Consider the following 27018-nt stretch of genomic DNA (forward strand, 5'->3'; position numbering starts at 1 on the left):
CCCTGAAACACTTGGACGCTCTCTCTGTCCCATTCAAAGAAACCAGCTTCTGAGAAGTTGAGAAGAAGACTGTACTTTTCTGGTGTCTACTTTATCATTATTAGTCACGTGGTGTATAACAAGCTGTATTGTCAGTCTTGCAACAAAGGTTGTTACTTGTTGAAGCTGGAGATAGATTTGATTTTACTCCCTCCTGTTCATGTGCATCCACTTCTCCATCACTGGTACTTTATGGTGACTTTGCTGATTTTTGTAGAAAATGAGCAGCATTTTGGACAAGCTCTGGGACCACATGACCTCCTACCTCCATGAGCTGAAGGATGAGATTCAAGAACGATTCAAGTTCAATAAGCAGCTGCAGGTCCTGATCACCAACCAGCCAATTAGCTTCAGTGGGCTGGACAGCATCCTGGAGCTGGAGTCTGACCGCAGAACGGCGGGGATACAAAGCAAGAAATGTCTTCTGCAGGTCAGTTGACGTGTTTGACAAAGATTTCTCTGAATGGATAATTCCAGCTCACAGAATGAATCAAATGATTGGCTCTTAATCTAGATGCACATCACAGACTGCTTGGGGGGATTGGTTAGTTTGGATTAGAAGAAATCTTTTAAATGATATTTACCGCATTGCTCTTTTTTTCCACCTACCTCCCATAGAGTATCACTGATGAGCAGAAGGGTCCGTTTGAAGAGCTAAAACAGCTGGAGGCTGAGGCAGAGTCTCACCTTAGGGAGGTGAAAAGCAAAAGTTCCACTTTGCTGCAGGCGCTGGAGGAGGGAGTGCTTCTGACAGTCGCAGCTCTGCTGAAGGAAACCCAGCAGCTAGCTTCTCAGCTGAAACACGCAGAGGAAAAAGTGAAAGTGTGTTTGCCACACGGTTTCTTATTTCTTTCCTTCTCTTGTTCAAAGCAGTTGAAACATCAGTTAGTACTGGGTGATGTGTTCCTTCATTACCATGAAAACACACAGTCTCTCTCACACACACACACGCTTACAGACACCAGCTTGCTACTAGAAATCGGAGCATCCAATGGTGGATTCATTCACCACCCAAACTAGTCCCCGACCAATGCACTGTTTGTTTTGGTGAAGTTGAGAGCCACAGATAATAATGAAGAATGTGTTTCACTTTCAGGCTCTGCATACTCAAACTGAGCAGCTGGAGGAGGCACGCATCAAAGCTGATGCCAAAGTTTCCAACCACAAAGAGGCAACACAACTCCTGCAGACTGAGCTGCAGGACAACCGTGCACTAGTTGAAGAGAAAGAGAACGCTATACAAGCTCTGAAGAGCAAAATTCGAGAATCTGAGGTTTGTTGGTTTCATATAACAGCGCAGCTGCACTTCAGTTTGGTTATCTGACGAATGAGTAGCTGGTACGATGATCTTTGTCCTCCTTGGTTCAGAAAAAATCATCACCCAGTGTGGCTGAGCTGGAGAAGCTTCAGACCAAGCTGTTGCAGTTGGAGATGAAGCTCAGCTCAGCATCCGACGAACACAAACGAGAGTAAAGAGCTATTGAATTCGTTCTTACACTTTTGTTTGTTAGTTTTTCTCCACTGTGGTTTTCAGGGTCAGTGGTGTCAAGACCTGTGGCCTGCTGCAGGACTGCTGACTCTAATGACCGGCATTCTGTCTTCCAGGATCCAGGCGATGAACACACTGTTGGAGGAAAAAGAAGAGTTACTGAGGAAGCTTAAAGAGACTTTGAGAAAATCCCAACAGGAGGGAGAAGAGTCATGTAAGTGTCAGCGCTGTGCATGTATATCTGCTAACAAACAAAGAAATCTGACCGATGAATAACTAATTCAGGTGTAACCATTGAAAGAGGAGCATGTTTAAATGATGCATTCATGTTGGAATCAGTCTTGCAGGGTAAAGACCTTCATGCCAGACTGACCAACCCCAGGAGTTCTGTGGTCAGCAGCAGTATTCTGATGGAGAAATCCAAGCTGGAGAAGGAAGTCAGCCAGCTTCACATGAAAATCACAGAACTGGAAAGGTAACGGCATCAGCACTGTCTTTGCAACCGATACAATCGCTACGTGTGTTTAAAGTAGAAAACACTTTGAGTGATGTTTACTGCTGTGGAATCATTAACATTCTACACACAGCTTGTGTTACTGTGGCTCTTCTTCCAGCTATCATGGACATGATGACTGAAATGCCCGTCTTAGCAACTGTTATTGGTTTGAGTTGACTGTAACAGTGTTTGGTCGGCTACAACATCAAACATTTTAGCCCCCTCTTTGACTCAGAAACCCACTGAGTGATTAACAGCAATTCCTCTTGCTGTGTTTTCTTAATTTCTCTTCTCTACTATCAGCAGATTGTACTACCATCTGCATACGTTGCAGTGCCTTCTTTACGTTGCCTTCACGCAGCAGGTCATTTGTAAATCTGACATACAGTAACACTCACTCTGAGGAATCCTACATTATAATGATTGGAAATTTGATGGTGAACTGTAAAAATACAAATGCACTGCTGCCTGTTTGATAAATAACCACCCATTTGATTAGTCATGCTTTAGTGCCATATGCAGACAAAATGTCTGCATATGGAAGCAGCATTAAAACTTAATATAATAGCATCAGTATAGCATTATTAACCTTCAATCATCTTTAATTAGCTTAAAGCTGACTGACCCATTTTAAATGCATGTTGAAGTTCAGAGTTTTTATTATTTTACCGTGAAATGATATCAAATCTGTTTGAGTGTAAATCTCCATTTGTTCCAATAAGACACTTTTCTTTTTTCTTTTTTTTGTGGTAAAGGAGTAACATTTGTAGAACAACTCCCTCAAACAGGGAAACATTGAACTGGTATAAGATCTTGAATCTAAAATGCTACTTTCCATATTTACTTCTGTACTGTCTATGCATATGTCCCTGTATTGCTCCATCAATATCATCTATACCTGCACTGTGCTGTACTCGCCCATCCAAATCACTGAATTCAGGTGTTCAGTCATTTCCATGGCCACAGGTGTATAGAATCAAGCATCCAAGCATGCAGACAGCTTCTACAAACATTTGTGAAACAACGGGTCGCTGGTATTAACACAAAAATGGGGAACGACATCAACTCTGCCATAAAGTGGTAGACCAAACTTCATGTGACCTTCAGATCAGCTTGAAAGAACAGTGCATAGAGAGCTTGAGAGCAGCTGCATCCAAGCCTTAGATAAACAAGCACAATCCAAAAACATTGTTTGCAGTAGTGTAAAGCAGCGGTCTCCAACCTTTTTTGCGCCACGGACCGGTTTATGCCCGACAATATTTTCATGGACCGGCCTTTAATGTGTCGCGGATAAATACAACAAAATAAAACTAGTACCAGTACCGAAAAAAAGAGAATTTATTCATAACACACGTGAAAAGACCAAGGAAAACAGAGTAAATGATAACAAAATAACGCTGAAAACCGATTTAAAAACCCTGAAAACTATACATTTCACACCTGAGCCTGAACTCTCGCAGCCCGGTACCAAAGACTCACGGACTGGTACCGGTCCGAGGCCCGGGGGTTGGGGACCGCTGGTGTAAAGCACGTCGCCACCTTTTGCATTATATTTATTTATACAACAAGGATGATTCATATTAACATAACTGCTGCATTAAAAGCTAATTTGAAGATATCACATATCACATCCTTCTTTGTGGCGCATCGGCCGATCGTGCACCTCTTGATTTTTGTAACTTGGTGCGTTGTACGTGGCCGTCGCGTGGGCTGAAGACGTGTATGATCGTGTCCACCCTTTAGGAGAATATTGCAGCTGCTTCTTGCATCTTTAATGGCAGGCAAGAACTGAAAAGGCTCGCCTGACCTCATATCAAACCTTATGGATTAAAAATGGGATGACACTCAAGTTCATATGCATTTTTTTTGCTGATTAAGCATTTCCTTAAGCGTGAACAATGTTACAAACTGTGTCTCAATCTCTCACATTTCTGGGATTTTTGTTGTTGTTTTTTTGTGTTATTTTAAGTTTTCTCTTCTGTTTCTTTCTAATTGGTTTTGCCGTACAGTTATCCTCTGAAACTGGTTTAGCAACATTAATAGTCATCAATTATTTCCAGTTGATAGACAGTGCTATTGTCTCCCAAGACAACAATACAAGTTGTTGTGTCACTAGGATTAAGATCTGATCAGATATTTAGACAAACTGTCATTCAGATGAAGCCCGTTGCTGTCCTGATGGTGGTTTGGTTTGAACGCTCACTGCACAAACACAGATCATTCCATAGTTATCACTTTGTGACATAAAAATTGAAGTCGAGCTCTAATCACAGACTTCCTTTCTCATCAGTGTGGTTGCCAGTCAGCAGGCTGAGATTACCAAGTGGAAGAACAGAGCCATCAAACTAAAGGTGAGGAACAAAGTGGAAGAGGACAAGCTTCAGTCACCTAGCACTCCCACCAAGAGGGGCTTTCCCATGACCTCTGACTCCTCTAACCTGCTGAGCTCACCTAAAAAGTTTTTGATACCTGCCAAGAAGCTCCTGGACACTCCCAGGAAGGGTTTGGAGTCACCCAGAAAGCTGCTGGATTCGCCAAAGGCCTCTCTCCTCGAATCCCCCAAAAGCAGATTCTTTGATGTGGGCGGAAGCTCTGAGACACTGTCCCGAAACTGTCCCAAGCAGTTCTTCGACAACTCGAGCCTTGGAACCATTCCAGGTAAACTGCAGCGTAGGCTACTTTGTCACATTCTTTCAAAAGCTTCAGAATATCATAAAGATGTTGGCCGTTTGTTTTGTCAGAGGTTTCCCGTGTTCCTGAAACAGCAGCTCCAGAACAGGGTAACAACGTACAACATGTGGGGATGTAGGGTTCAGTCACTTGGGGTATACTAACAGAAGCACGGGTTAATGGCACTTCACCGGTCTTCTCAGAATCACAGTAACATGTTCTTCTGCCATGGCCACCTTGTTCAGTGGGGTCTGGTCCCTTTCATTTGAGAATAAATCCAAAATAATAGCAGGAGGAATAACGCTACTCCTGTTATTTTAGTGTTTTAAAACATAGAACTCTATATTTTAAAGTATTCCATAGTAGAGATGCAGTTTTTGTATTTGTAACAAGCAAAAATCAGCCTTGTCAGAGACGCATGCATTAGGAGACCCAGCTCCCTGTGACCAGTATAGTAACTCTTACAGCTGCACTTTAGTGGGTTTTGTGGTGACTCAGTGGCTTGAATGAGGAAACCATTAACAGAATTTCAAACCTCGACTTCAGGCAGGTGCTTTATTTATGAACATGAGTTGGGTACACTCTTTTTTTTTTTTTTTTCTTTTTTTGGCATGGAAAAAAATGTTTGAAAACCATCATTAACAACATTGCAGCGTTTTAGAGTAGGTTTCAGGGTTGGTCTGCAGTTTTCTTGCAGACAAACAAAAGCTAAAAAGTCATCCACACAGAGATGCACCATGTATCTTCACCTGCTAATCGCATGTTTGAAGTCTTTTAAGAGCAGCAAGTTAGCTGTTGTTCACTAACAGCTTGCTGTACATTACAGCTATCTGTAAATCAGTGGAGGAGTGTGACATCACTGGGTAGGACTGTATGATGTCACTAGCCTCTGCACAAAAACAGATCTTTAGAATAAATATAATAATATTTCTAAAATTCCCATTAATGCTTCAGTATTTGTTTTTCATTTAGTGGTGTTTGTCTTGTGTATTTACAGATGTTACTGTGGACACGGACAAAAACGAGTGGTGGCCAAAGTCTCCAAAACAGGAAGAAATGTGTAAAACACAATAACGTGTTTGTAAAGAGCAGTATTTTTACCTTTGTTTGTAATGTTTATGTACTTTTATTTCCCACTTTCATTTTTCCCTTTTCATCCTGTTCTAAGAAATTTAATAAATGTGTTTAATAAGGTGCTTAAATGGTGTCTATGTTACATTTCAGTCAACTGACCTTGTTCCAACAAATCTACACTGTGAACGATGTATCTTAGCTTAGCTCTAGTAATGTTTTAGATTTATCAGCTTCTTTAGGTGCTGTGGTTTTAAACAAAAGAACCTGAACATTGATCAGAATATGAGTCAGCAATGGCAAGTTTGATTTGCTCCACTAAACCCAAACAATTGCAGAACCAGATTTAGAGTGGTCCTAAATGTGTCTTTGTGCGCTGGACCCTAACAGAACATGTCTTTCATCTGTGGTTTGCCATTCGGAAAAACCCCCTTTTAACAGGAAGAAACCTGGAGCAGAACCACTGCTCAGGGAGGGGTATCCATCTGCGTCAATTAAAATGCAGAGTTGTATATCAAAGGTTTCAGATTTGCACAGCAAACGTTTTTTTGTTTGTTTTTTTTTTCACTTCACTTTTGATGGCCTGTCACTTACAATTGGCATATTACACTGTTTACTCTAATATTTCCAGAGTCATTTTCAAATTCAAAAGCATTCTAATGCCCTACTGGGTATAAATGTACGCTGTGACCACAGACCCCTCTGAAACCTGTGCAGCCCACAACTACTGTAAGTGCCCTTTTTAGTATTGCTCTTAGCAAACTGGGAACGTTCCCCAAAGGTTCTCTGACAGTCACACTTTTGTTCTAGGAACATTGGCTGAAGGCTGAAGTGTAAAGCCCCCCGCTCCCAAAGCTTTCCCTCCATGATCACTTATCCATGTGTTTATGGATCATCTTAATGGCTGAAATGGACCTTTAAACACAGTTTGATCAATTAATATAACTTTATCTGAAAGGAACACTCTTCCTGCAGGGGAACAACTTGACAAGAAACAAATTTAGAGGTTCAAAGTTCAGCTGTGTGTTAACAGGCTGCTATTAACATTAAAACATGTCATGAATATGAAAACAAAACATGAACTGGCTACCTATGGCGGTTTTGACCCCGTAGAACACCGTATTTTACGCCAGAGAGTTGCGCCTTGAACGCTCCTTCTGAATGGCTGAAAAAGCGGCGTTTTTCCCAGGCGTTCAAGGCGCTACACTTTGGCGTAAAATGCTGCGTTCAGTCGGGGACAAGTTCTGACTTATTAAACGGCGATTAAACGGTTACGTAATTTCGTAACCAGAAGCGTTAAAAAAGTGGTGAATTTTGTCCTAGACGGTTTGCCATACTATGGTAATAGCGGGGTCACGCACCTACTTCCGGTTCCAGTCTCTCACGACCCTTCTTTCACGCGCCCATTGGCTCCGTTTACGTACAACGTCATTGAATCTGAATGTGCGCGCGGGAGCTTCACACCGAGGAGTTTGAGGAAAACAAGAAAACTGCAAGAAGGTAAGGGCCGAAGTCGCGTAGAAAGGACCGCTTTTAGCCCAGTAACTGTAAAAACTAACAGCAACTGTGACAGAGTGCGCGGGCAGCTCGTCCTAGCTTCACGGTGACAGCGCCTGGGCTGTCGGTCACATAAATAATGGGCGAATTTGTCGCTAAAGTGTGTTAACGTGAATTTGTCGATTTACTGTGTTAGAAAAAAACGTTACATTTTTACTGGGTATTAACAGTGTGTAAGTGTAGATGGAATAGTCTTAGATGTTTTAAATGTGAAAAAGGCTTAAGTTTGGTTTTAGGGTAGATGAAAAGGTAAAGTAAAAAACCTGCCGTGTGACGATCATCATGAAAACATAGTTGTATCAATCAGCTTTTCCATGCTAGCTCTCTGGCTTAGCTTTCAGTATTAACCGTCAAACAATCAGCAAGCCGAGCGGAGCCGATCTGGTTCTCCTTGGATCATGGCGATGAGGAGCGAGGCCAGAGTGGAGGTGGAGGAGGAGGAAAACTACGGGCCACAGCCTCTATCCAGATTGGAGGTACGTATCCGTCCTTAGTGCACTGTGGTTTCTGTAACATCTGATTTTGTGTGCTATAGAAGCTCGGAGCTGTGGGTTCGCTAATCCTGCTCCTCTTGGTCAGATCACTGCCAACTGCTGTTGCATTCAGTTGGGAAGAGATGGGATACATGCACTGCAAAGACCAATTTAACTGATCCACAGATCGGCGGGTGCGATGGTGCTCATTGGTTTCAGTCGTTTTTGTGGCCAGTATGGCTTCATTTAGTGTGTGTGATCAAAAATGACTTCATTCACTAAACTTAAATGCAGATGGACAAGTGTACTTGCTCTTAGTCTGCCGTCTAAACTCAATTTAATACTTTTCTATTATTATGTCACATTCAGGTACGAGGTGAAATTTGGTCACCTTATTTTTTGTATGACCTTAAGTACAGAACTATTTAAAACGATCATGGCGTGGATCACAGAGGATCTCAAATCCACCGACACACTCAGACTGCAAGGATTAAAAAAATATGAGTATGGTATGTTCAAAGTATTATGTGACAAAACTGACAACGTTCAAAGTGTAAAGGAAGGTGGCTTCATTACATATACTGAAGTAATTGTAAATGACCTGATTCTTCTTCTACAATGAGCAATAAGCTGATTCTTGGAGCACCAGGTGGAAACCATTGATTGATTCATGGAAGGATCCACCCGTCTTTGAACTTGGCCCTTTTTTAAAAAAAAAAAAAAAAATCTGACTGCAGTTTGTATGCCTATAGTGTTACTGATAGTAAGCTCTGCAACTGGTCAGTAAGACCGAAGAAGCACTTTAAACATTAAATGTATTTGAAGCTTGGATTTAGAATGGGCTGATATGTCAGACAGCATTAGATAATTTCTGAAATATCACTATTGCCATTTATAACGACTGATAAATAAAAATGTAAAAAGTAAAGAAGAGGAGGTAGAAAACCCCTTCAGTGAGTCGTGGTTAATGCATAGATTGTCCACTAGAGGGTGCTCTGCAGCTGCACTGTTTAATACAAACACACCGCTGATATGGAAAGAGCACAAGTGAGTAATCCACAGCTTTTTGTGACAGTGAAACCCATTGATTTCTAAGTAGTTGGGTCTTATTGTGTTTGTAGGGATTCATAAATAACCACATGTAACGTGTGTGTGTGTGGAGGAAAAGTTATCCTGATGCATCAGATTTTTAAATCACCAATTGTTTGTATTGGTTTTAATAATCCTATATCAGTCAGGCTCTAATCAGAATTGAGTGGTGGCATTAAAAAATCCAGATTGTGTCATTTCATTGACTTCCTAAAATTACCGCCCCGTGACACAGGTAAAAAAAAATTAAGCCCCGATTTAATGACATTTCTCCTGTTGTCCTCTATGCCTTCACTGCTTGGTCCCTCACCAGGCTCGTATATTGTGTTAAATGAAACTGTCAGTGACTTTGTTCCTAAAATTCTGTATTTCTTACTAATGCCTTTAAAAGCCAAAAGCCCTCTCTGCATGATATCTCATAAATGGCTCAACTATGTTATTTATTTTTTAACTGCTCTATCAAAAATTAAACTGGCTTTTAATCATGGAGTGTGCAAGACCCTCCAGCTTCTTGAAAAACTCTTTCTATGAATTTAGCTTCAGCTCTTTGTTTTGATGCCTCTGCACACAGCAATGCGGAATCAGTGCCAGTGACATCAAAAAGCTGGAGGATGCAGGATTCCACACCATTGAAGCAGTGGCCTACGCTCCCAAGAAGGAGCTGCTCAACATCAAGGGCATCAGTGAGGCCAAGGCTGACAAGATCCTGGTAAGGAACGACAGTCGTTTGATTCGGTATCTCAGAGGAATGTGAAAGCTGGGATTGTGTGGAGGAGACTGCATATGGTCATATCTGATTGACAGATAAAACGGATACATTGTAGAGGCACATCAGTGTGCTTCTGTACTTTCTCCAAGTGCTGCTGGTTTGAACATCAGTGCATGCTGTTAAAGAAGACATGGTTTCCACTCAGTAGTAATATCCATGTCGGCCTTAATGGATGTTTTAAAACAGGAAATGAGGAATTCTAATATGAAATGCATCATAGGAATTGAGTTCTTCATGGTCTTCAGCCAGAAGGCTCACAGCTGTTTGGGAGGCTGCAGGCAAAAGTGCCGGAAAAACCAAAGACATGCTTCCTCAAAGAGCTGCGTCTACACCTGCACATCAGTGCTCAGCCCAAGTGGGCGTGGCCCATTAAGAGGGTCACTGAACCACTACTAAGGTTAGGTCTCACAAATGAAACAGCTGTGAACAAGGTGGTACAAAAATGTAGCAGTGAGAAACATCTGATAGGGGTGTGTGTGTGTGTGTGTGTGTGTGTGTGTGTGTGTGTGTGTGTGTGTGTGTGTGTGTTTTGTTTTTTTTATTGGGGGGGTTTCTTTTAAAGAAAGAGCTTCGGATAAGAAGATCTTGAGCCCCTGGTATAACTCTCAGATGTACACTTTTACAGTAGATGGCCTGTAAGCTGGAAAGGAACTGGCATCTCACTAATTTAGAAGATTACCATTTAGCATTGAGCCACGCATTCCTTTAAGGTCAACTAGTAATAACTTCAAAAATGGTCATAACCATCTGACAAAGGTAACATTATGTACAGCTACTTTCAGTACTGTTAATCAAAGAAAAAGAGTTAATAAATATTTATACACACCTCTCTGTATTTGGATAGGAGTTATTATTCATCTCTAGATCTCTTCCACAACGTCTTTGTCCCGTCTTCCTCCCTTCAGCCCCAACCGGTCGCGGCAGATGGCCACCCATCACCGAGAGTGTTTCTGCTGGAAGTCTTTTCCTGTCAAAAGGGAGTTTTGCCTTCCCCTGTCACAAAGTGCTTGCTCATAGTATTTAGTATTTATTTATTTATTGTCATTGTCAAGAACAATGAAATTGCGTTTGGGGCTTCCATACAACCCAAAAAAAAGAAGAAAATAATAAATACCCCTTAAAACCCAAGTGTACATATTTAACCCAGTGTGACTCCAATGCAATAAGACAATCCTTAGCAATAATGTTCGTAGAAATTCAGACAAAGACCTGAGAAACATGACAAAATACAACAATGCAACCCATTCAATATTATTGTACTGTGAGATATGATATCAGATATGATAGTTATCTATTTAAGAAAGAGGGGGGGGGGGGGGGGCAGGAGGGGGAAGAGAATAAAGATATGATGCACCAATGCAGACCAGTTCACTGCTATTAAGAAGTTGGATATGGTTATTGTCCGTGAGAGGGGGGCAGAGAGTTCAGGAGCCTGACAGCCTGTGGATACAGGCTGTTGGCCAGTCTGGATGTTCTGGCCTGTATAGACCTGTACCTTCTCCCTGAGGGCAGCAGATGGAAAAGGTGGCGCGCAGGGTGATGTTGGTCCCGCAGGATACTGTGCACCCTCCTCAGACAGCGAGTGGGGAAGATATTACTGATCTCTGGCAGACTTGTTCCAATAATTCTGCCAGCTTCTTTCACCACCCGCTGGAGTGCTTGCTGATCGGCCTTGGTGCAGCTGGGGAACCACACTAGAAATCCATACGTCAGAACGCTGCTGATGGCACAGTTGTAGAAGTTCAACATCAGAGATCTGGGAATGTGTGCGCTCCGTAGTCTCCTCAGGTAGTAGAGGCGCTGTTGGGCCTTCCGTACAACTGAGGTGATATGGTTGACCCAGGACAGGTCCTCGGTCACAGTTACCCCCAAGAATTTAAAACTGCTCACCCTCTCCACCGCCTCACTGCCAATGAAGAGAGGCAGATGGTTGTTATGACCCCTCTTCCGGAAATCTACAATGATCTCCTTGGTCTTTTTGGTGTTTAAGACCAAGTTATTGTCGTGGCACCATGACTCTAGTTGTTGCACCTCTGTCCTATAGTTTGTCTCATCATTGTTGGATATAAGTCCGAGCACTGTGGTGTCATCTGCAAACTTAACAATGAGATTGGATGCGCAGGAGGAAATACAGTCATGGGTGAAGAGAGTGTATAGCAGAGGGCTCAGAACACACCCCTGAGGGGCACCGGTGTTGACCACAAGGGTGGAAGCGGTGTTCTTACCCACTCTGACACTCTGTCTGCGATTAGTGAGGAAGTCCACAATCCAGTTGCACAGAGAGGAGTTAAGTCCCAGTTGGTGGAGTTTGGGACGGAGTTTGTATGGCCGGATGGTATTAAAAGCCGAGCTGTAGTCTACAAAGAGGAGGAGGTCATCTGAACGTTGTGGGGTCTTTACTCTCCAAGATAAAGTGTCTCAAGGCCACTGTTGTTTTGATTAGGCCCTGTATAAACAAAACTGAATTGCTTTCATTTACCTTTTCCCTCAGACTGAAGCTGCCAAACTGGTGCCAATGGGCTTCACCACAGCTACTGAGTTCCATCAGAGGAGAGCTGAGATTATCCAGATCTCTACAGGCTCCAAGGAGCTGGACAAACTCCTGCAGGGTTAGTCTAATGTAGCTCATGCTTCATTGAGGAGATCTCCCTGATTAGCAGTTCAGTTATGCAGCAAACACAATGCCAGTGATGGTTATGTGCCCTAAGCTGGTTTTATTAGATTTAAACTAGGGATGTTCCTCGTGACCACCATTTAAATAAAGGTGCAAACCAAAACAACAAATCATGCAGCCATTTTTTGTTTACTTATCAGAACTCGGGAAGCAGCAGGGAGGCCCAGTCTCGCACATCAAATTTAAACCTTTTTGCTCTCCTACAGGTGGGATTGAGACGGGTTCCATCACAGAGATGTTTGGAGAGTTTCGGACGGGGAAAACCCAGCTGTGCCACACACTCGCCGTCACCTGCCAGGTACAGTGTGTTCAACAAACCGAAGTGGTCCCAGAAGAAGTTAAAAAGCCAGTTTCTATCCATCAGCGTGTGTTATGGAGGATCACAAGCAGCTCGCTCAGAAACTTTTAGGATTGCTTTACAAATAAGTTGTTGATCTAGAGAGATGTAACCATGGTGACCGTCCACAGCTACCCATCGATCAGGGAGGCGGAGAAGGCAAAGCCATGTACATCGACACAGAAGGAACCTTCAGACCAGAGAGACTGCTCGCTGTTGCCGAGAGGTGAGATGGTGCTCCTTTGTTTTCAGCATTCAGTTCAGAGGTCAAAGAAGAAGTAACTGACGCAGAATAAAAATCTATAAACCTGTCATTTATTTCCACGTTGTTGATTTTATTACTCTTATTGGAGCTGTATGTGTTGTCTGTCTGTGCTGTCAGGTATGGGCTGGTCGGCAGTGACGTTTTGGATAACGTGGCCTATGCCCGAGCCTTCAACACAGACCACCAGACTCAGCTGCTCTATCAAGCTTCTGCAATGATGGCAGAGTCCAGGTTAGTCACAAACTTACAGACCGTGTAGAAGTGTTCAGGTGAATCATTGAAGGATAGTTATTTTTATTTTTTTGCCTAATTTCACTTAACCAGAAACTAGGAAGTGCAGTGAGAGGACATGTGGAAACTTGGCTCCACGGTAGGACTGAAAACTGGATGTAAATGTCATGATTTATGTAAGATGCACAGAGCCTATATTGTATAATGGTTTCAACGTGGAATGTCTTCATGTTTGTCCATCAGCTCGAGTGAATTTCTGAATTCAATTTTGAGTTTTAGTTAACCCTAGCTGTGATGGTGAGTTTGGACTGACTCGAGAAATGAAATTGCTTCTCAGTCATTTCTTAAACATTAGTCAGATTAAAAAAACGAGAAAAATGCTGAGAAAGTTCACGTTTGATTTTAATCAGATTATAAAATGTCTTGAATCACAAAATCACACAGACAGATTTAATATTTTCCAATGATTGTAGAAGTAACGAAGTAATTTCTTATCCCGATAATAACGATCTGTATCATAATATAGTGCCTTTCTTTGTAAATTCAGTTCATACTTTATACTAATAAACAATAATACTGTTTTCTTTTTTACGTTTAATTGAAATAATCAAAAATGAAATGAATATTGGCCTTAGTGATACACACTGGCTGCCTCTCCTATCATCACTGCTCCTGTACGGTCGTCAGAAAACCAGCCTGTGTGCAAACGTCAGAGTGTGCCGTCTCTGATGAAGTGCACCGTTCAGCTTGTCTAGATATCTGTTGTCGCAGTGAGTGCTGGACAGACACTTGTGATATAAATGTGGGAACCCGACTTGTCGAGTGTTTCGACCAATGTATAAAATTGTAATGGCTGCAATTTTCTCAATGAGTCTTTATTCTATGATGCGCCACAGGTACAACCCCATTTAGGAACAGTCCCCATTTGTTTTTGCTGGTGGTGACTATTGCAAACTGTCATCTTGCAGTAAACGCTGTGTTTTGCAACACCACGAAATAAATGATAGACGTTTTAATAGGGTATCATCATACAGCCCATCTTAGCTGGTTTGTCTTTTTAATCAAGGAAACTGACTAAAGAGTTTTTTTTTCATGTAGTCTGTGAAAAGCATGATCTTGTTTGTTGTAGCTTGCCATCACCAGTGTGTGAATGTGTGTGTGAATGGGTGGATGACTGGATATGTAAAGCGCTTTGGGGTCCTTAGGGACTAGTAAGGCGCTATATAAATACAGGCCATTTACCATTTGTTTGAGTTGTTTCATCATTTATGTATCATAAAGGTTTTTAAGCCCGACTAGGGTCTGACATTGGCATGTCACACATACGATAAAAAACTGTAAGATCTGAGTGTGAACGTGCAGGCTAACACTATTTGTCCCTGTGTTTGTCAGGTATGCTCTGCTGATAGTAGACAGTGCCACAGCTCTGTACAGAACCGACTACTCGGGCAGAGGAGAGCTGTCAGCCAGGCAGGGACACCTGGGCCGTTTCCTGCGTATGCTGCTCAGGCTGGCGGACGAGGTCAGCTCTCACACCCTGACAGATTCTTTAGTTTGAATTGTACACTCCACGAATCAGTGATCGCCTCAGGTGCCAGTAGTGTACAGATACTTGTGTTAACTATACTGTGGTTAAAGTTAAAGTACTAATTGAACTGATATAATAAAAGTAGAAAGTAGGTATTTGGGGCACATCTTGCCCAAGAATATTTGGCATGCAGACTGGAGCAGACGAGTATCAAACTACCAACCTTTCAATTAGTAGGTGACCTGCTCTACCAGCTGAGCTACAGCCACCCCCAATATATAATAAAATCCTATTCAGATCTAATATTATGGATCCCAAATCCGCTGTAGCAGGGTCTCTGTTCACACATGCTGCTTATCAGGCACCTGACTGTCAGCACCTGGGGTATCATGGGCGCATCCAATATGCTCAACTCTGCTGCTCAACCCACAAATGCATTTTCCTTACTAATGTGGCACCTTTTAAAGGAAACTAATAAGCTTTCTAATGGTATACGATTTGTCATCAAGAAGAATTGTTACAAAGAAAGACCAAACACAAATTAGCTTCATTTTTCTTAATCATAAGATCAGTTTTAGTGGTGCAGTGTGGGGAATTAAATCACTTGGAATAATTTCTACTGTGAGTACATTTAGTGTTTAGGATTTAATCAACTGAATTTAAGATGATGTAAGCAGACATTCCCTGAGTTATAAAGGTGGAATTCAGTGAGTAAATCTAATCAGCATGATCTCTGAGTGAACTTAGTTGGATCAGATAAAAACATACTGTCTATACTCTGCATGGAGCTTTTCACCATTCTGCGCTTGTGAATGGCTGACAAATTTTAAAACATTGCTTCTATAGTTAAATATATGCTGCATTACCAAAAATGATTACTTTTAGTGGGCAGAGACATAAATCACTCTTTAGGAAGAAAAGCAAGAAAACGCCTCAGTAAAATAAATTGATGTAACTGGAAAATATACATCAATGAAAATAAATGTAAAAAAATATTTAGAAGTAAAAATGTTCAGATTAGTGTTAAATGTATGTAAATGGTTGAGCTCATTTTAAATAATTTATATTCTGCTAAATATACAGAATCACTCTATAAATTACGTTTGCAGCAGCCGTCCTGTGAGGATCTGTTATCAATCTATTTGACTATTTTTAGTTTTTGTCAAAAGAATGATAGTGAAGTCAGTGAAGTGTGTGTGTGTGTGTGTGTGTACACAAAGTTTATAAAGTGTGACTGTTGACAGGTGTTTAAATCTACAATGGATGAGCTGAAGCTGCCTCACTCATGTATCTAAGACATAACTTTTGCCCGACCTGTCAACAGTTTGGCGTTGCTGTGGTGATAACCAACCAAGTGGTAGCACAAGTGGATGGAGCAGCCATGTTTTCTGCAGATCCTAAGAAACCAATCGGCGGCAACATTCTGGCCCACGCCTCCACCACACGGTGTGTTTTTATTCACGATGGAAGTATGATGTCACCACAGGAAGATGACACTAACAGTGCTCTCTTCTTCACAGCCTGTACCTGAGGAAGGGCAGAGGAGAAACGAGGATCTGTAAAATCTATGACTCGCCCTGCTTGCCTGAGGCTGAAGCCATGTTTGCCATCAACGCTGACGGAGTGGGCGATGCCAAGGACTGAAGCAGCAGGATGTGAGGCGCACCTGCTGGATCTGCGTGTGTTTGTCTCGTCACACTGTCACGTTTTATTTAATTGTTTGAGAAAGACGATCTAGACAGTCTGTGGCGACAGACGCGTAACTGTATATATCTATAAAACGTAGGCTGCTCCTGATCTGATGGGACATTTTTATTCTATAACTGCATCAACATGAAGCTGACTAAAGATGAGTCATGAATAAAGAGTTGGATGCAGGAGAGGTCAGCAGTCATTCCATGTAAAGTATTTCAAGTAGATTTTCTTTCTTCATTTCAGATTTAGCTAATGTGTTGCCATAAATGGAAAAAGAACTTTATTAAACAGTATCTGCATTTCACACAGTGCATAATAACGTCTCTGAGTACTGAGTCTTTGTCTCACTCCAACAGCAGACACTGCAAAATGGACATGTGATAACATAAACAGTTCAAAAATATTCAACTTCATACTGATGAGCACACAGGGCTCCATGCACTTACAACAGACTTCAAACAAGTGGTCCATTTTAAACTACATGTTGCACCAGGGAGTCCATAAGGTTTGAAAGAAGCCAGTGTGCTTCACCTGATCACACCTGAAGGCCCAATCTTTACACAACAAGCATTATAGTACAGAACTGAGTGAAATGGTCTTATTCCAGAGCTTCCTCCTTCCCTTAAAGCTCTGCACGTGTCCCGGGATTAGTAGTTTCAGTCATCAAGCTTGAGTCAGTCGTTTTTCAAACCAAACACAGCATGCCCGTTGAATTCAGATGGGAGGTGCTGAAGAACGTTAAATATAGCAGGTTGAATACATGGTGATGCAAAGAAGTTGACAGAAGACAAAAATCACACTCATCCATCAATGAAGGAAAGTTTTTCTGCAGCTCAGCTGTTTCTGGCAGTTAAGTCCTGAAGCTCTGCCTCCAGTTCACATGTTTCTTGATCCTTTGAATAGAAAAGGCATTGTGGTGAAAATGCTGCAGCTATGAATTCAAATGTGGACAGGATGTGTGCTCTTACATTCTCAGTATTTCTAGGCATCTTCAGAGCCAGCTCAGCCCAGTTTGTGGCTTCGGAGATGTTCCCCAGCTCTTTGTGACACTGTAAACCAGACCCAGCCACAGTGAGTTTCACAGTTCCTGATATGACCATCAAAGAAAAAGACCTGACGGCAACAACTGTGCCGTGATTATTACCTGCCTTTTGTCATTTTCAGTTCAGTGTTTTTGGATGTAAATGAACAGATGTGTCAGTAGATATGGGACCTATTAACTCGCATCATCGTCTTTTAGGCATTACAAACATTTCAGTCTCTTCCGGTCCCAGCTTCACTAGCTTTAAAGATTCAAAGTGAACTTCCATTTTTCACAAAATAATGAGGACATCATGTTAACTCACATGAATGCAAACATGTAAAAGTCACTGACAGATGATCCCAAGAGTCTGCTGTAGGGTGTGAGTTTGGACTTTAGCACTTTAATGTGTGTGAACCATAAATCGTAACTGTACAGTGTGAGATCAGCTGATCTGATAGTACCTTGGCGATGTAAAGTCTCACAGTCTTGGAGATACCTGGACTGAGCTCCTCTGCCTGCAAGTTAACACAAAAGCATTTCATCCATCAAACATCGTGTGTGTGCAGTCACACATCTGCTCAGAAATTGACACAAAATGAGGCTAACTAAGATTTGAGACATACAACATCTACTTTTCTTATTTCCCAGGCCGCACATTCATCTTAAAGAACTGAAGCAAGTGAATAATAAAGACGAGTTGTTCAGAGTCATCCTCTCTCAGTGGTACTGCACCTGTGCATCCTTTGATTATAGCTCCTTCTATAAGCCTATGAGATTCAACTGATTTCTGAGACACGCCCAGTCTGTTACACTGATCCCTCCTCCATCCTACTCCTTCACACTGCCAGTGTGTCCTTATTAGATACAGCACATACTGCACATCATTGCTATAAGCCACGAGGAGAATGTATTTTGGGTCACCAGTCTACCACCGATTTGAACTCAAAAGTCAGGAGATTCATACCTTGAGGAAGCTCTCAAGGGCATCATGCAGGGTGGAGGTGGGGGTGCTCTGGTAGTGGGCAGCAGCTGCCTTCTTTTCCAACCAGTCCAGAGTGGCTACCTACAGACACACAGACAAAGCACTGAAGTGCGCAGAAATCTCTGACATCAGGATGGTAGCAGGTGCGTGCAATAACTTCAGAGTCACCTGATAACACCATCTGCCAAGCAGGTAGAAACACATGGGGTCATCATCTCTGAGAGCCAGTGCTCGGTCCAGATGCTCCTAGACGGGGGAATAATGATCACAATAAGTCCAGCTGCTCTACGCCTACACTGCTGCCGTGCAGCAGGTCTGCCTTTCTTACCTTCAATATGCAGCTACTCTTCAGCTTGCTATGCATGCTCTCATGCTGTGAGGTCAGTCCAGCCAGCATGGCAAACCTGGAGCCACAAACAGAAAAAGCAAATGCTCTCTGATGGGAGCTCAAACCCACTGCTCGCTAGAAGCTCTGTGTTCACAGGGATTTACCATTTGTGACACTCTGCATTCAGGCCATTCTTCTTCAGGGCCAGCTCTGCCTCATCTCGACCTGCAACATGAGCTCACAGGTTAACAACAGCCTGTCTATGAAAAATCAAAGAAAGCATGTCAGGAAGAGTAGTTGTTGTGGTCTGATACGGCAGCATGGTTTCCATCAGTTTGAAGGAGCACATGTAAACTCCTAGCAATGATTCACCCAGTCCACCGGACGGTTAGTATATTACTTAAACACTAATATAAAGGTTTTCTACACCCAGACATCTCTGAACACACAACATGTGGAACCTTGAACCAACAGGTTAGGGCAGCAGAAGACCAGACCAGACCCCCCTCCTGTCAGCTAAGAACAGGGAACTGAGTCAATTTTTGCTGCAACATTCAAATGGTACTTGGTGGAAATGATGCTATGATATCGTTATGAGAGGCTCTGTAATACTGTACAACAGATTAATGGGACAGCAGCGCAGAGGCTTCAGAACTCGCCTTAGAATCCTCTGGTTTCCATTAAATAATCCAGTGACAGTTGTCAGTATTTTATTTGCTTTCGTTTGATAACTAGAAACATTTCAGCAAATGCTTTGTGGCAACTGTCATGTTCAGGCTTAGATAGAATCTAAGAATAAGGACATTTAGCCCAAAGAGCCAAACTTCAGAGATTCCTCACTAATAGTATTTGAAGCTTTTTGTAAGGTGCAGTAACAGTATGTGTTTGTCCATTACCCTGCTGTGCATAGGTCTTCTTCTCCTGTTTGTCTTCAGTGGAGTCATACATATCCCTGTAGGCTCGAGCCAGTCGCCATAGAAACTCCCTGCTGTCTCCATACTGCAGACCCAAAAAGAGGAAAAAAAGAGCTCCTCATAGACGAGCACCAGCTTACATCAGTGAACTTTTACAGACACACGTTTCCAGCAGGTCGCTGAGGTCATGTAATGTGGGGCCTACTCGTTGTGCATCATACGAGGATTAAAGCTGACGGTGACAGAGCTTTTTGTCACCCTGGTTCCAGAAACTGAAGCTCTCTCCCTCTGAGCTTGAGATCTGTTGACTGACTGGTCTCTTTTAAGAAATAACTAAAAACTCACCTTTGAGACATACATTTAGTTAACTCTTTCTTTTTTAATACTCTGATATTTTTGTTGTGAAGCACTTGAGTACGAGCTCAGTCAGACTGTGTTTGTCTGTAGTTCTGACTCGGGCGAGGATCGGAACACATTTTATTGCTAAAAAATTCCAAAGTGTTCCATAGTTTTCATACATGTATATTTTATTTTAATTTTATTTAAGATATGAGCAGTGCCTTTTCCCTTTGAGACCATTATTTGATTTGAATTTTCATTGGTTCACTTGATATATTTATTCTTCTATGTCTGCTCTTTGCAATGACCCATTGTCACAAACAACACTCATATCAAATCAGCGTTAATGGTCATTACACGCATCATTAGCTTCTTGTCATGTGACCACCAACAAGCATCCTGTTACTCACTTCTGCTCTGTTGTCCATTAGTAGTCGAAAGCCTTCTGCTTTTAAACTGGCATCTCCTGTGTGGAGGATGTCACTCTGAGCCAGGAGGAGAGCCAGCTCCCCACTGGGAACCTCGCTCATTAGCTCCTCCTCCTCCTCATCTTCCAGCCCCCTCTCTTCAAGCTCTTCCTCTTGGGAGACATCCTGGCGGAGGGTAAGGACTGTGGCACAGCTCCTGTCCTCATCCTCAGACTCTTGCTCAGGCTCCTGCTCACCCTCCTCTCTGTCCGTGTCACGATCAGTGTAGTCTGATTCGGCATAGGCCGTGGAGTACCTGGGATACAGCGAAGACCACCTCATATTTATTTGGTGACTATAAATATGTTCTCAAGGGTTTCATCCAGGTTTTATGTATTCACTATTTCTGTAGATAGTTTTTGTTTCACAGCACGTTCTGAAATATAAGTCTCTGACATTTCTGCCACTGTTCCAATCAGAGGTGATCCGGTTGAGGTATATGTTATTCCAAACATTGAAAGTCTATATTTTATTTTGAAAGGTCAATGCTGCCGACCTTCCTGTTTCCTGTCATTGTCAGCTGGCTGTCAATGAATGGCAGCCAGCTGACAGGAGACCCTGAGAACCCCTTAACAGCACCGTGCGAGCCTGTCTTCACATAGGGAAACACAGAAAAGGGACCATGCTGCCTCGTTAGCATGTACCAAACGCTGCATCAAAAACCTGAACAATAATAATAGTTTGATGAATTAGTCCCATTCTGGAAAAGAACACAACACTGTTTAAGATACGAGCTGGAGACTCCAGTGAGAGTTAGCATCTCTAATTGTCTTACAAATTAACAGCAATAAGCTTATGAAGCCTGCAAACAAACCCATTTAAAAAGCCACACACTTGAATCCTTGCCCGACTAAAGCAGCGTACTACAAAGCCAGATTATTGGCTTAGTGAGCTCTGTCAAGTTTTCTGTGTCATGAAAGTGGCTGTTTTACCTGGTTCAATCACCATGGTAACTTTGGCTAAACACTAACATGGAGAGGAGCAAGTTTCTGTTCAGAGTGTGGATTTAAAATCGTCTGGAAGCGCCATGTTTTCACTGATTCTCATTGAGCTTGCAGCATGTTTTCAGTGCTTTTAAGTAAAGAGTCTCTGCATCTATGCAGGTTTTAGTCATCCCTGACTACAACCACTGAATGGAGCTCAGCATTGAGCCAGGAACTCCTCGTGGCCCCGGGAGCTAATTGTGGCTCCATGAGCTCCTCCTGTATTACTTATTCATGCATTGTCTAAATAACCTGTTGTGATATACGATTCTAATCTGCTGATCAGCCTCTTTTACTCTGCTGGAACTGCAGCTGCAACAACACAGAACACGTGTTCAATGAATCTCATTCATTTCACTGTGATCTACGCCAAATGTCAGTGATTTCCATGTCTTCTTTATCAGGCTTCTGTAAACTGGAATTAAAATATTTATTTTACCACTCAGAAATCACCAGATTAATGATTTTCTGCAACATTCATCTCTTGCCTGATTTACAACGCATTTTAATTTCTTTCGAGATTTTTCATCACTATCGCATCACCATCACCAGGCAACATCTCTGATTGGAGTAGGTGACACTCGGAGGGATCATTTAATGTGGAAGAAGAGTTACATGAGCCTCAGAAAGCCCAATTTCATTGAGACAGCTCATGACCACTGTTGTGACACCTGCTATATTTTACAGAGCAAGCCTGGCTATGTTGACCTTTGTTTGTAGAGTACCCCTCAGAGACATTTTATCACATGGTTTGTCCAGAAGATCTTATTCAGCTATCCTCTTTCAAGTCCTTTCACTGAACAGAGTCTGGTGTAAAGCTGAGAGCCGTCTTCATGGTAAGCTGCTAACTACATTAACCATCATTTAAGATCCTTCTTACACCTTCAGATGTCTACAGGCATGTCTGTAACCAGGCTATGGCTCCCAGGTGAAAATCCATTAACACGCACATAAATAAAAATAATGAGCCTTTACCTTAATAATGTTCAAATAGAGTGAAAACAAGCAGAACATATATCATTTCCTTTTCAAACAGGGACTGAAACACAGTGAGCTTCTTAGTGTTTTCAGACTGAAGGGTTTCTGTTTTCTTGTCATGTGACTTATGTTACCTAGTTCACACTGCCTGCCTTGCAGAGAGACAGCATATCTATGGATCTTTGCTGTGCAGAGACAGGAAGAGAGCACAGTGTCTGTAGTTGAAACAGTCATGCCCGATGCCCATAAACTACTTGCTGATCAAAATCAAAGTTCACACAGGCCTCTGGGAAATATCCTGCTGCTCCCAATGAAGGTCTGTGTACAAAACACCTGACGCATAATGTAAGAATTTATCAAAAGTGAGTAAAGCATACTGTGCTGAGCCAATGACATACCCCCCTTCACTGGTCTCTCCACAGGTGCTGGCCATGCCCTGGCTGGCAGTGAAGTAGGTAGAGCTGGACGAGTCGGCACGCTCTCTGTGGACCGCATGACGCCGCCGCCGTACACGCTGGCTGTCCTCCACTCCCTTTCTGAATGGGAGGAGGATCATTACCCAAACAGCCCAAACAGTTCTCATATAAGCACTCAGCCCCCTGATATGCACACTTAACAATGTGATGCACCTAAATTACTTTTTTGAAACTGAAACCCACATATGTATTTGTGCAGATGGGAAATCCAACCGGAACGAGCAAAACGCAAACTTTGGGTTGATTCTGTTCACCTGCACGTGGCGTTCCCAGTCTCAGCTGAGTGCAGGTTTCCAACCTTATAAACAGTGAGTGACGAGACGTTTCTCCCACTGAAAACGTGACCCACAGCTGAACAGAATCCACCTTTTGGGATTTACATACCTGGATGATTGTGCATGCATCAAGACACAAACTTTGGAACAGTGTTTACTAAGACTGAAGATTTCCAGGGTCCTCATTTCAATACATTTGACTTCCAGACTTTGTCTTTTTTAAAGCAGTCTTGTTCTTCAGCTTTGCAGATCCTGTTTATTTGTTTGTTAAGCTTCTGTACTCTGAAATATGAATCATTAAAGCATAAAAAGAAACCTAACTTGAGGGATGAACCAGTGTTGTCTCACATGTACAGATGACTTAGCAAAGAACCAAGTTTGATGCAAAAAACAAAAACACATTATTTGTTCCATTACTTTACTCAAATCGATGAAAAATATCAAAGATAACACAGCGTGAAAGACACTAAACAGTTAGTAGATGGAGGATTTGGATTCTTGATCCAGTGTCATCTGAAAGTGTCTGCTTGGAAACACACTGATAATGCAGTAAAAGCAGACTTGGATACAAAAACATGCAGTGGAGAACTATCAGTCATGGATGGGCCTCCCCAGAGCCCTACCTCAATATTATTGAAGCAACGTGGAATCATCCACACAAAGAAGAGCTTTGTCCTTCAGGAAGCTAGGAGTGCTGTTCCTGAAGACTACTTAAAGAGATGACAGAAAGCTGCCTCAGCTGAAGAATAAAGGTGCTCACACCAAATACTGACTATGGCCCAGTAAAGAACTGAGGGGCGACACAAGACCTCTGCACAGTACTGCAGGACAGATTCTATGTAGCTCACCATAGTTCAACTCACTTGACATCCTGAATGATCTGCCAGGCAATGTCCTGTAGACCTCCCCTGAGCTCAGCTACCTCTGAACGTAGAGACGCCACGCAGTTTAGCACTTGGTCCAGCTGGTTTCTCAGCTCCAGTTGCTGTTCTGGGGAAAGTCCCTGAACCACAGCCTCCACTGCTGCCAGAGCCTGCTGCTGGGCCTCCATCTCTGAAGACGGAGACAGGAGTTACTTGTTTCAATTTAATAAGTACTGTACCCATATCTCCAACCTGCCTCCAGGTTGCAGTGACAATGATACTTGTGGCCTGGGCTAACTGGAATACCTCCACTGGGAGATTTTAGTCAGCACAAAAGGCATTACAACTTAATATACAGGTACAGTTAACCTATTAATAAGTTTATAACAATAATGTAAATCTTATTTTTAAAATGCCAGTCTGAAAAGGAGACGTGCTATGATTTGTTTTACACTTGAATACATGGAAATAAAAGCCAGTCTCAAGTCCAAAAGTCATATCCAAAAGTGTTTGGCCGGAAACGGTTGCCTTTCTTTAAACTATTGTAAATGAGTTCTTACAGTGTATCCAACATATCCACTCTCATGAATGACATCAGGCCATTCTGAGCCAGAAAGAACATTCCCATCACAAATAAATAAATAAATAAATATATATATATATATCAGAAAACCTGTTGACTGCAGTCTCCTTAAAGGTCCTACACATAGAGCATCCTGAAAAATGGAGACGTCCCTTTCTGGAACAAACACTAGCCTGGCCATCACCGCGATAAGAAAGACGTGATACTAAATATTCAGTGACGTTGCCATGTTAAATTGAATCCATGGCAACCATGTAGCTCATGGTTATCCTGGGCAGTTGAGGTCAGTGCCAGCCTACCCTGGGCATCCAGTGTGTCCCCCAGCAGCGCTCCTCCATCCTCCCCGATGAATAGCCGGGCCGCTGGCCGTGTCTCCAGCACAAGGCTCTGGGACCTCCTCCTGCTGATCTGCCTGTAAACTAAAAAGGCAATCAAGCCCAAACCGGCCGTGGCCCCGACAGCCAGCCCGACTAACCCGTTCCTCCCGAGCGGCACGCTCATGACTCTACACGATGCCCATTCCTACGCTGGTTCCGAACAAATAACCACTCTTACGTCATCAACGTAGACGCCTTGGAGTCAGAATAGCGCTTCAGAATCTGAGACTGCACACGCACACACGCACGACTGAGCGTGCGCAGCTTCACCTTCCTCGGAAGGAAAGACTTAGCTGTGTGTGCCCAAGGCTCTATCGCTACAACCTGGACCACACAGTCAACATGCACCGCTGTGACGTTATTGAAACACAGCAGCCGTATGAGCCCACAGCAGGGGAAAGGAAAAGAACTTCCGGTGACACCTTACAAAATAAAGTGTGTTTGAGATGGAGGCCTACAAGAATACCTCTGAGTATGAATGATTGTGTCTAAATTCTCTCTTAAATTCTGTAACGGCACAGTCACATAATATTGTTGATCATTTAGGCATTTGAATATAAAAATACATCAATGACACAAAAGGCTTCCCAGCAACAGGAACCTTCAGGGAATGTTCCTGACATGGTTATGAAGGTGGGGCATTAGGGAAAAACATTCTCTGATAGTTATTTTGTTGAAACTTTACATATTTCACATAACACAGTAACTAAATAAAAGTCTGTATAAATAAAATTGAATTGAAATTAAAATGTATATAGACTACACATTTCAGTTTCGTTTTTTTGTTTGAAAATGTTTCCTTTCAGTCTTTAGTAGCTGAGTAGTTTTTCTATTAACACTTGCTGGGTGGGATGATAACTGAATGGTTTTTGTAGCTTGAATTGCGCAAGATTTGTTGGGCGCATAAATGAAGAAGTTCATAAAAGGAATTATTATGCAAACACAACACTTGTTGAAGGCATTCCACTGGCAAATATGAAGTCATCACAGTTTCAGTATTGAGTAATAAATATCCAGGCTGGTTAGGCAGACACATTTGACCAAACAGCAAACACAGGTACATAAGAGTTTTCTTTGTTTGTTTTGTATTTTTTTCCCCCTGTACAGCACAACGGATGATTTCAAATCAAACAAGCAAGATGTGTGAAAAAGTGTGACTAGTTTAGGATAAAGTTATGATAGGGTCAAAATTAATGGAATGACTGCACGAAGAGCAGTTTGCTAGCCTGATGATCCCTGTTCCCTTGTTATTGTGTGATGAATTCATATAAAAGATCTGGAGTTGATTCCAAAAGCTGATCTTGCATTTCATAGTTTTTAACATGAACTCTTTAGGCCCAAAGAGTTAATGCAAGTGAAGGATGCTATAATTAAGCTGAAAAACTATAATAGCAAAAAAGCAACAAATTTACAATTGTGAAAATTCATATTAACATTAATAATTAACATCCTGAATTACATTAGTCCAGCCAAGAATTAATAAATGCATGAACTAGTTTTTCAGCATCACTCTGAGACAGGGTATTTCTAATTTTAGAGATGTTACCCAAATGGAAGAAAGAATGTGCATTGAAGGACATGTCCTGGTCAAAAATGACTCCAAGGTGCCTCACAGTGTTACTGGAGGCCAAGGTAATGTCATCCACAGTAAGAATCTGGTTAGATACCATATTTCTAAGATTTTCAGGGCCGAGTACAATAACCTCAGTTTTATCTGAATTAAGGAGCAGAAAGTTAGCAGCCATCCAGGTCTTTATGTCTTTAAGACATTTCTGCAGTTTAACTAATTGGTGTGTGTTATCTGGCTTCATAGATAGATAGAGCTGTGTGTCATCAGCATAGCAGTGAAAATCTATGCTATGTCTTCTGATGATACTGCCTAAAGGAAGGATGTATAATGTAAACAGAATTGGTCCTAGCACTGAACCCTGTGGAACTCCATAATTAACCTCAGTGTGTGAAGAGGACTCAACATTTACATGAACAAATTGGAGTCTACTAGATAGATATGATACAAACCACTGCAGTGCAGTACCTGTAACATGT

At 42.2% G+C, this 27018-nt stretch overlaps 3 protein-coding genes across 3 annotated transcripts in view; 2 read left to right on the forward strand and 1 right to left on the reverse strand.

Annotated features, from left to right (window-relative positions):
* cenpe (centromere protein E) overlaps positions 1 to 5889 on the forward strand; it is a 28193-nt gene extending 22304 nt beyond the window's left edge. The window contains exons 48-56 of the mRNA XM_082504743.1: positions 257 to 469; positions 658 to 861; positions 1136 to 1312; positions 1408 to 1508; positions 1645 to 1742; positions 1868 to 2003; positions 4315 to 4682; positions 4766 to 4804; positions 5692 to 5889. Of these exons, the coding sequence (XP_082360869.1) occupies positions 257 to 469; positions 658 to 861; positions 1136 to 1312; positions 1408 to 1508; positions 1645 to 1742; positions 1868 to 2003; positions 4315 to 4682; positions 4766 to 4804; positions 5692 to 5768 (1413 nt within the window). The 3' untranslated portion in view covers positions 5769 to 5889. The remainder of the gene's footprint in view (positions 1 to 256; positions 470 to 657; positions 862 to 1135; positions 1313 to 1407; positions 1509 to 1644; positions 1743 to 1867; positions 2004 to 4314; positions 4683 to 4765; positions 4805 to 5691) is intronic.
* A 1210-nt stretch (positions 5890 to 7099) lies between these two features.
* rad51b (RAD51 paralog B) lies at positions 7100 to 16703 on the forward strand. Its single transcript, XM_082504741.1, has 10 exons — positions 7100 to 7265; positions 7657 to 7798; positions 9456 to 9593; positions 12145 to 12262; positions 12534 to 12625; positions 12796 to 12890; positions 13047 to 13160; positions 14553 to 14682; positions 16013 to 16134; positions 16209 to 16703. The coding sequence occupies exons 2-10, from the start codon at positions 7721 to 7723 to the stop codon at positions 16330 to 16332; spliced, it is 1011 nt and encodes a 336-aa protein (XP_082360867.1). The 5' UTR covers positions 7100 to 7265; positions 7657 to 7720; the 3' UTR covers positions 16333 to 16703.
* On the reverse strand, positions 16641 to 25428 carry rmdn3 (regulator of microtubule dynamics 3). The gene is made up of 12 exons (XM_082504740.1): positions 24895 to 25428; positions 24013 to 24202; positions 22797 to 22934; positions 20381 to 20693; positions 19614 to 19716; positions 18882 to 18942; positions 18718 to 18793; positions 18558 to 18635; positions 18372 to 18470; positions 17869 to 17922; positions 17352 to 17432; positions 16641 to 17276 (listed from the first exon to the last, which is right to left on the reverse strand). Exons 1-12 carry the CDS (start codon positions 25094 to 25096, stop codon positions 17217 to 17219), a joined length of 1455 nt encoding a protein of 484 aa, XP_082360866.1. The 5' UTR covers positions 25097 to 25428; the 3' UTR covers positions 16641 to 17216.
* Positions 25429 to 27018: the final 1590 nt, after the last annotated feature.

The sequence above is a fragment of the Aulonocara stuartgranti genome (genome assembly GCF_965226115.1).
Source record: "Aulonocara stuartgranti genome assembly, chromosome: 15".
Classification (NCBI taxonomy): Eukaryota; Metazoa; Chordata; class Actinopteri; order Cichliformes; family Cichlidae; genus Aulonocara; species Aulonocara stuartgranti.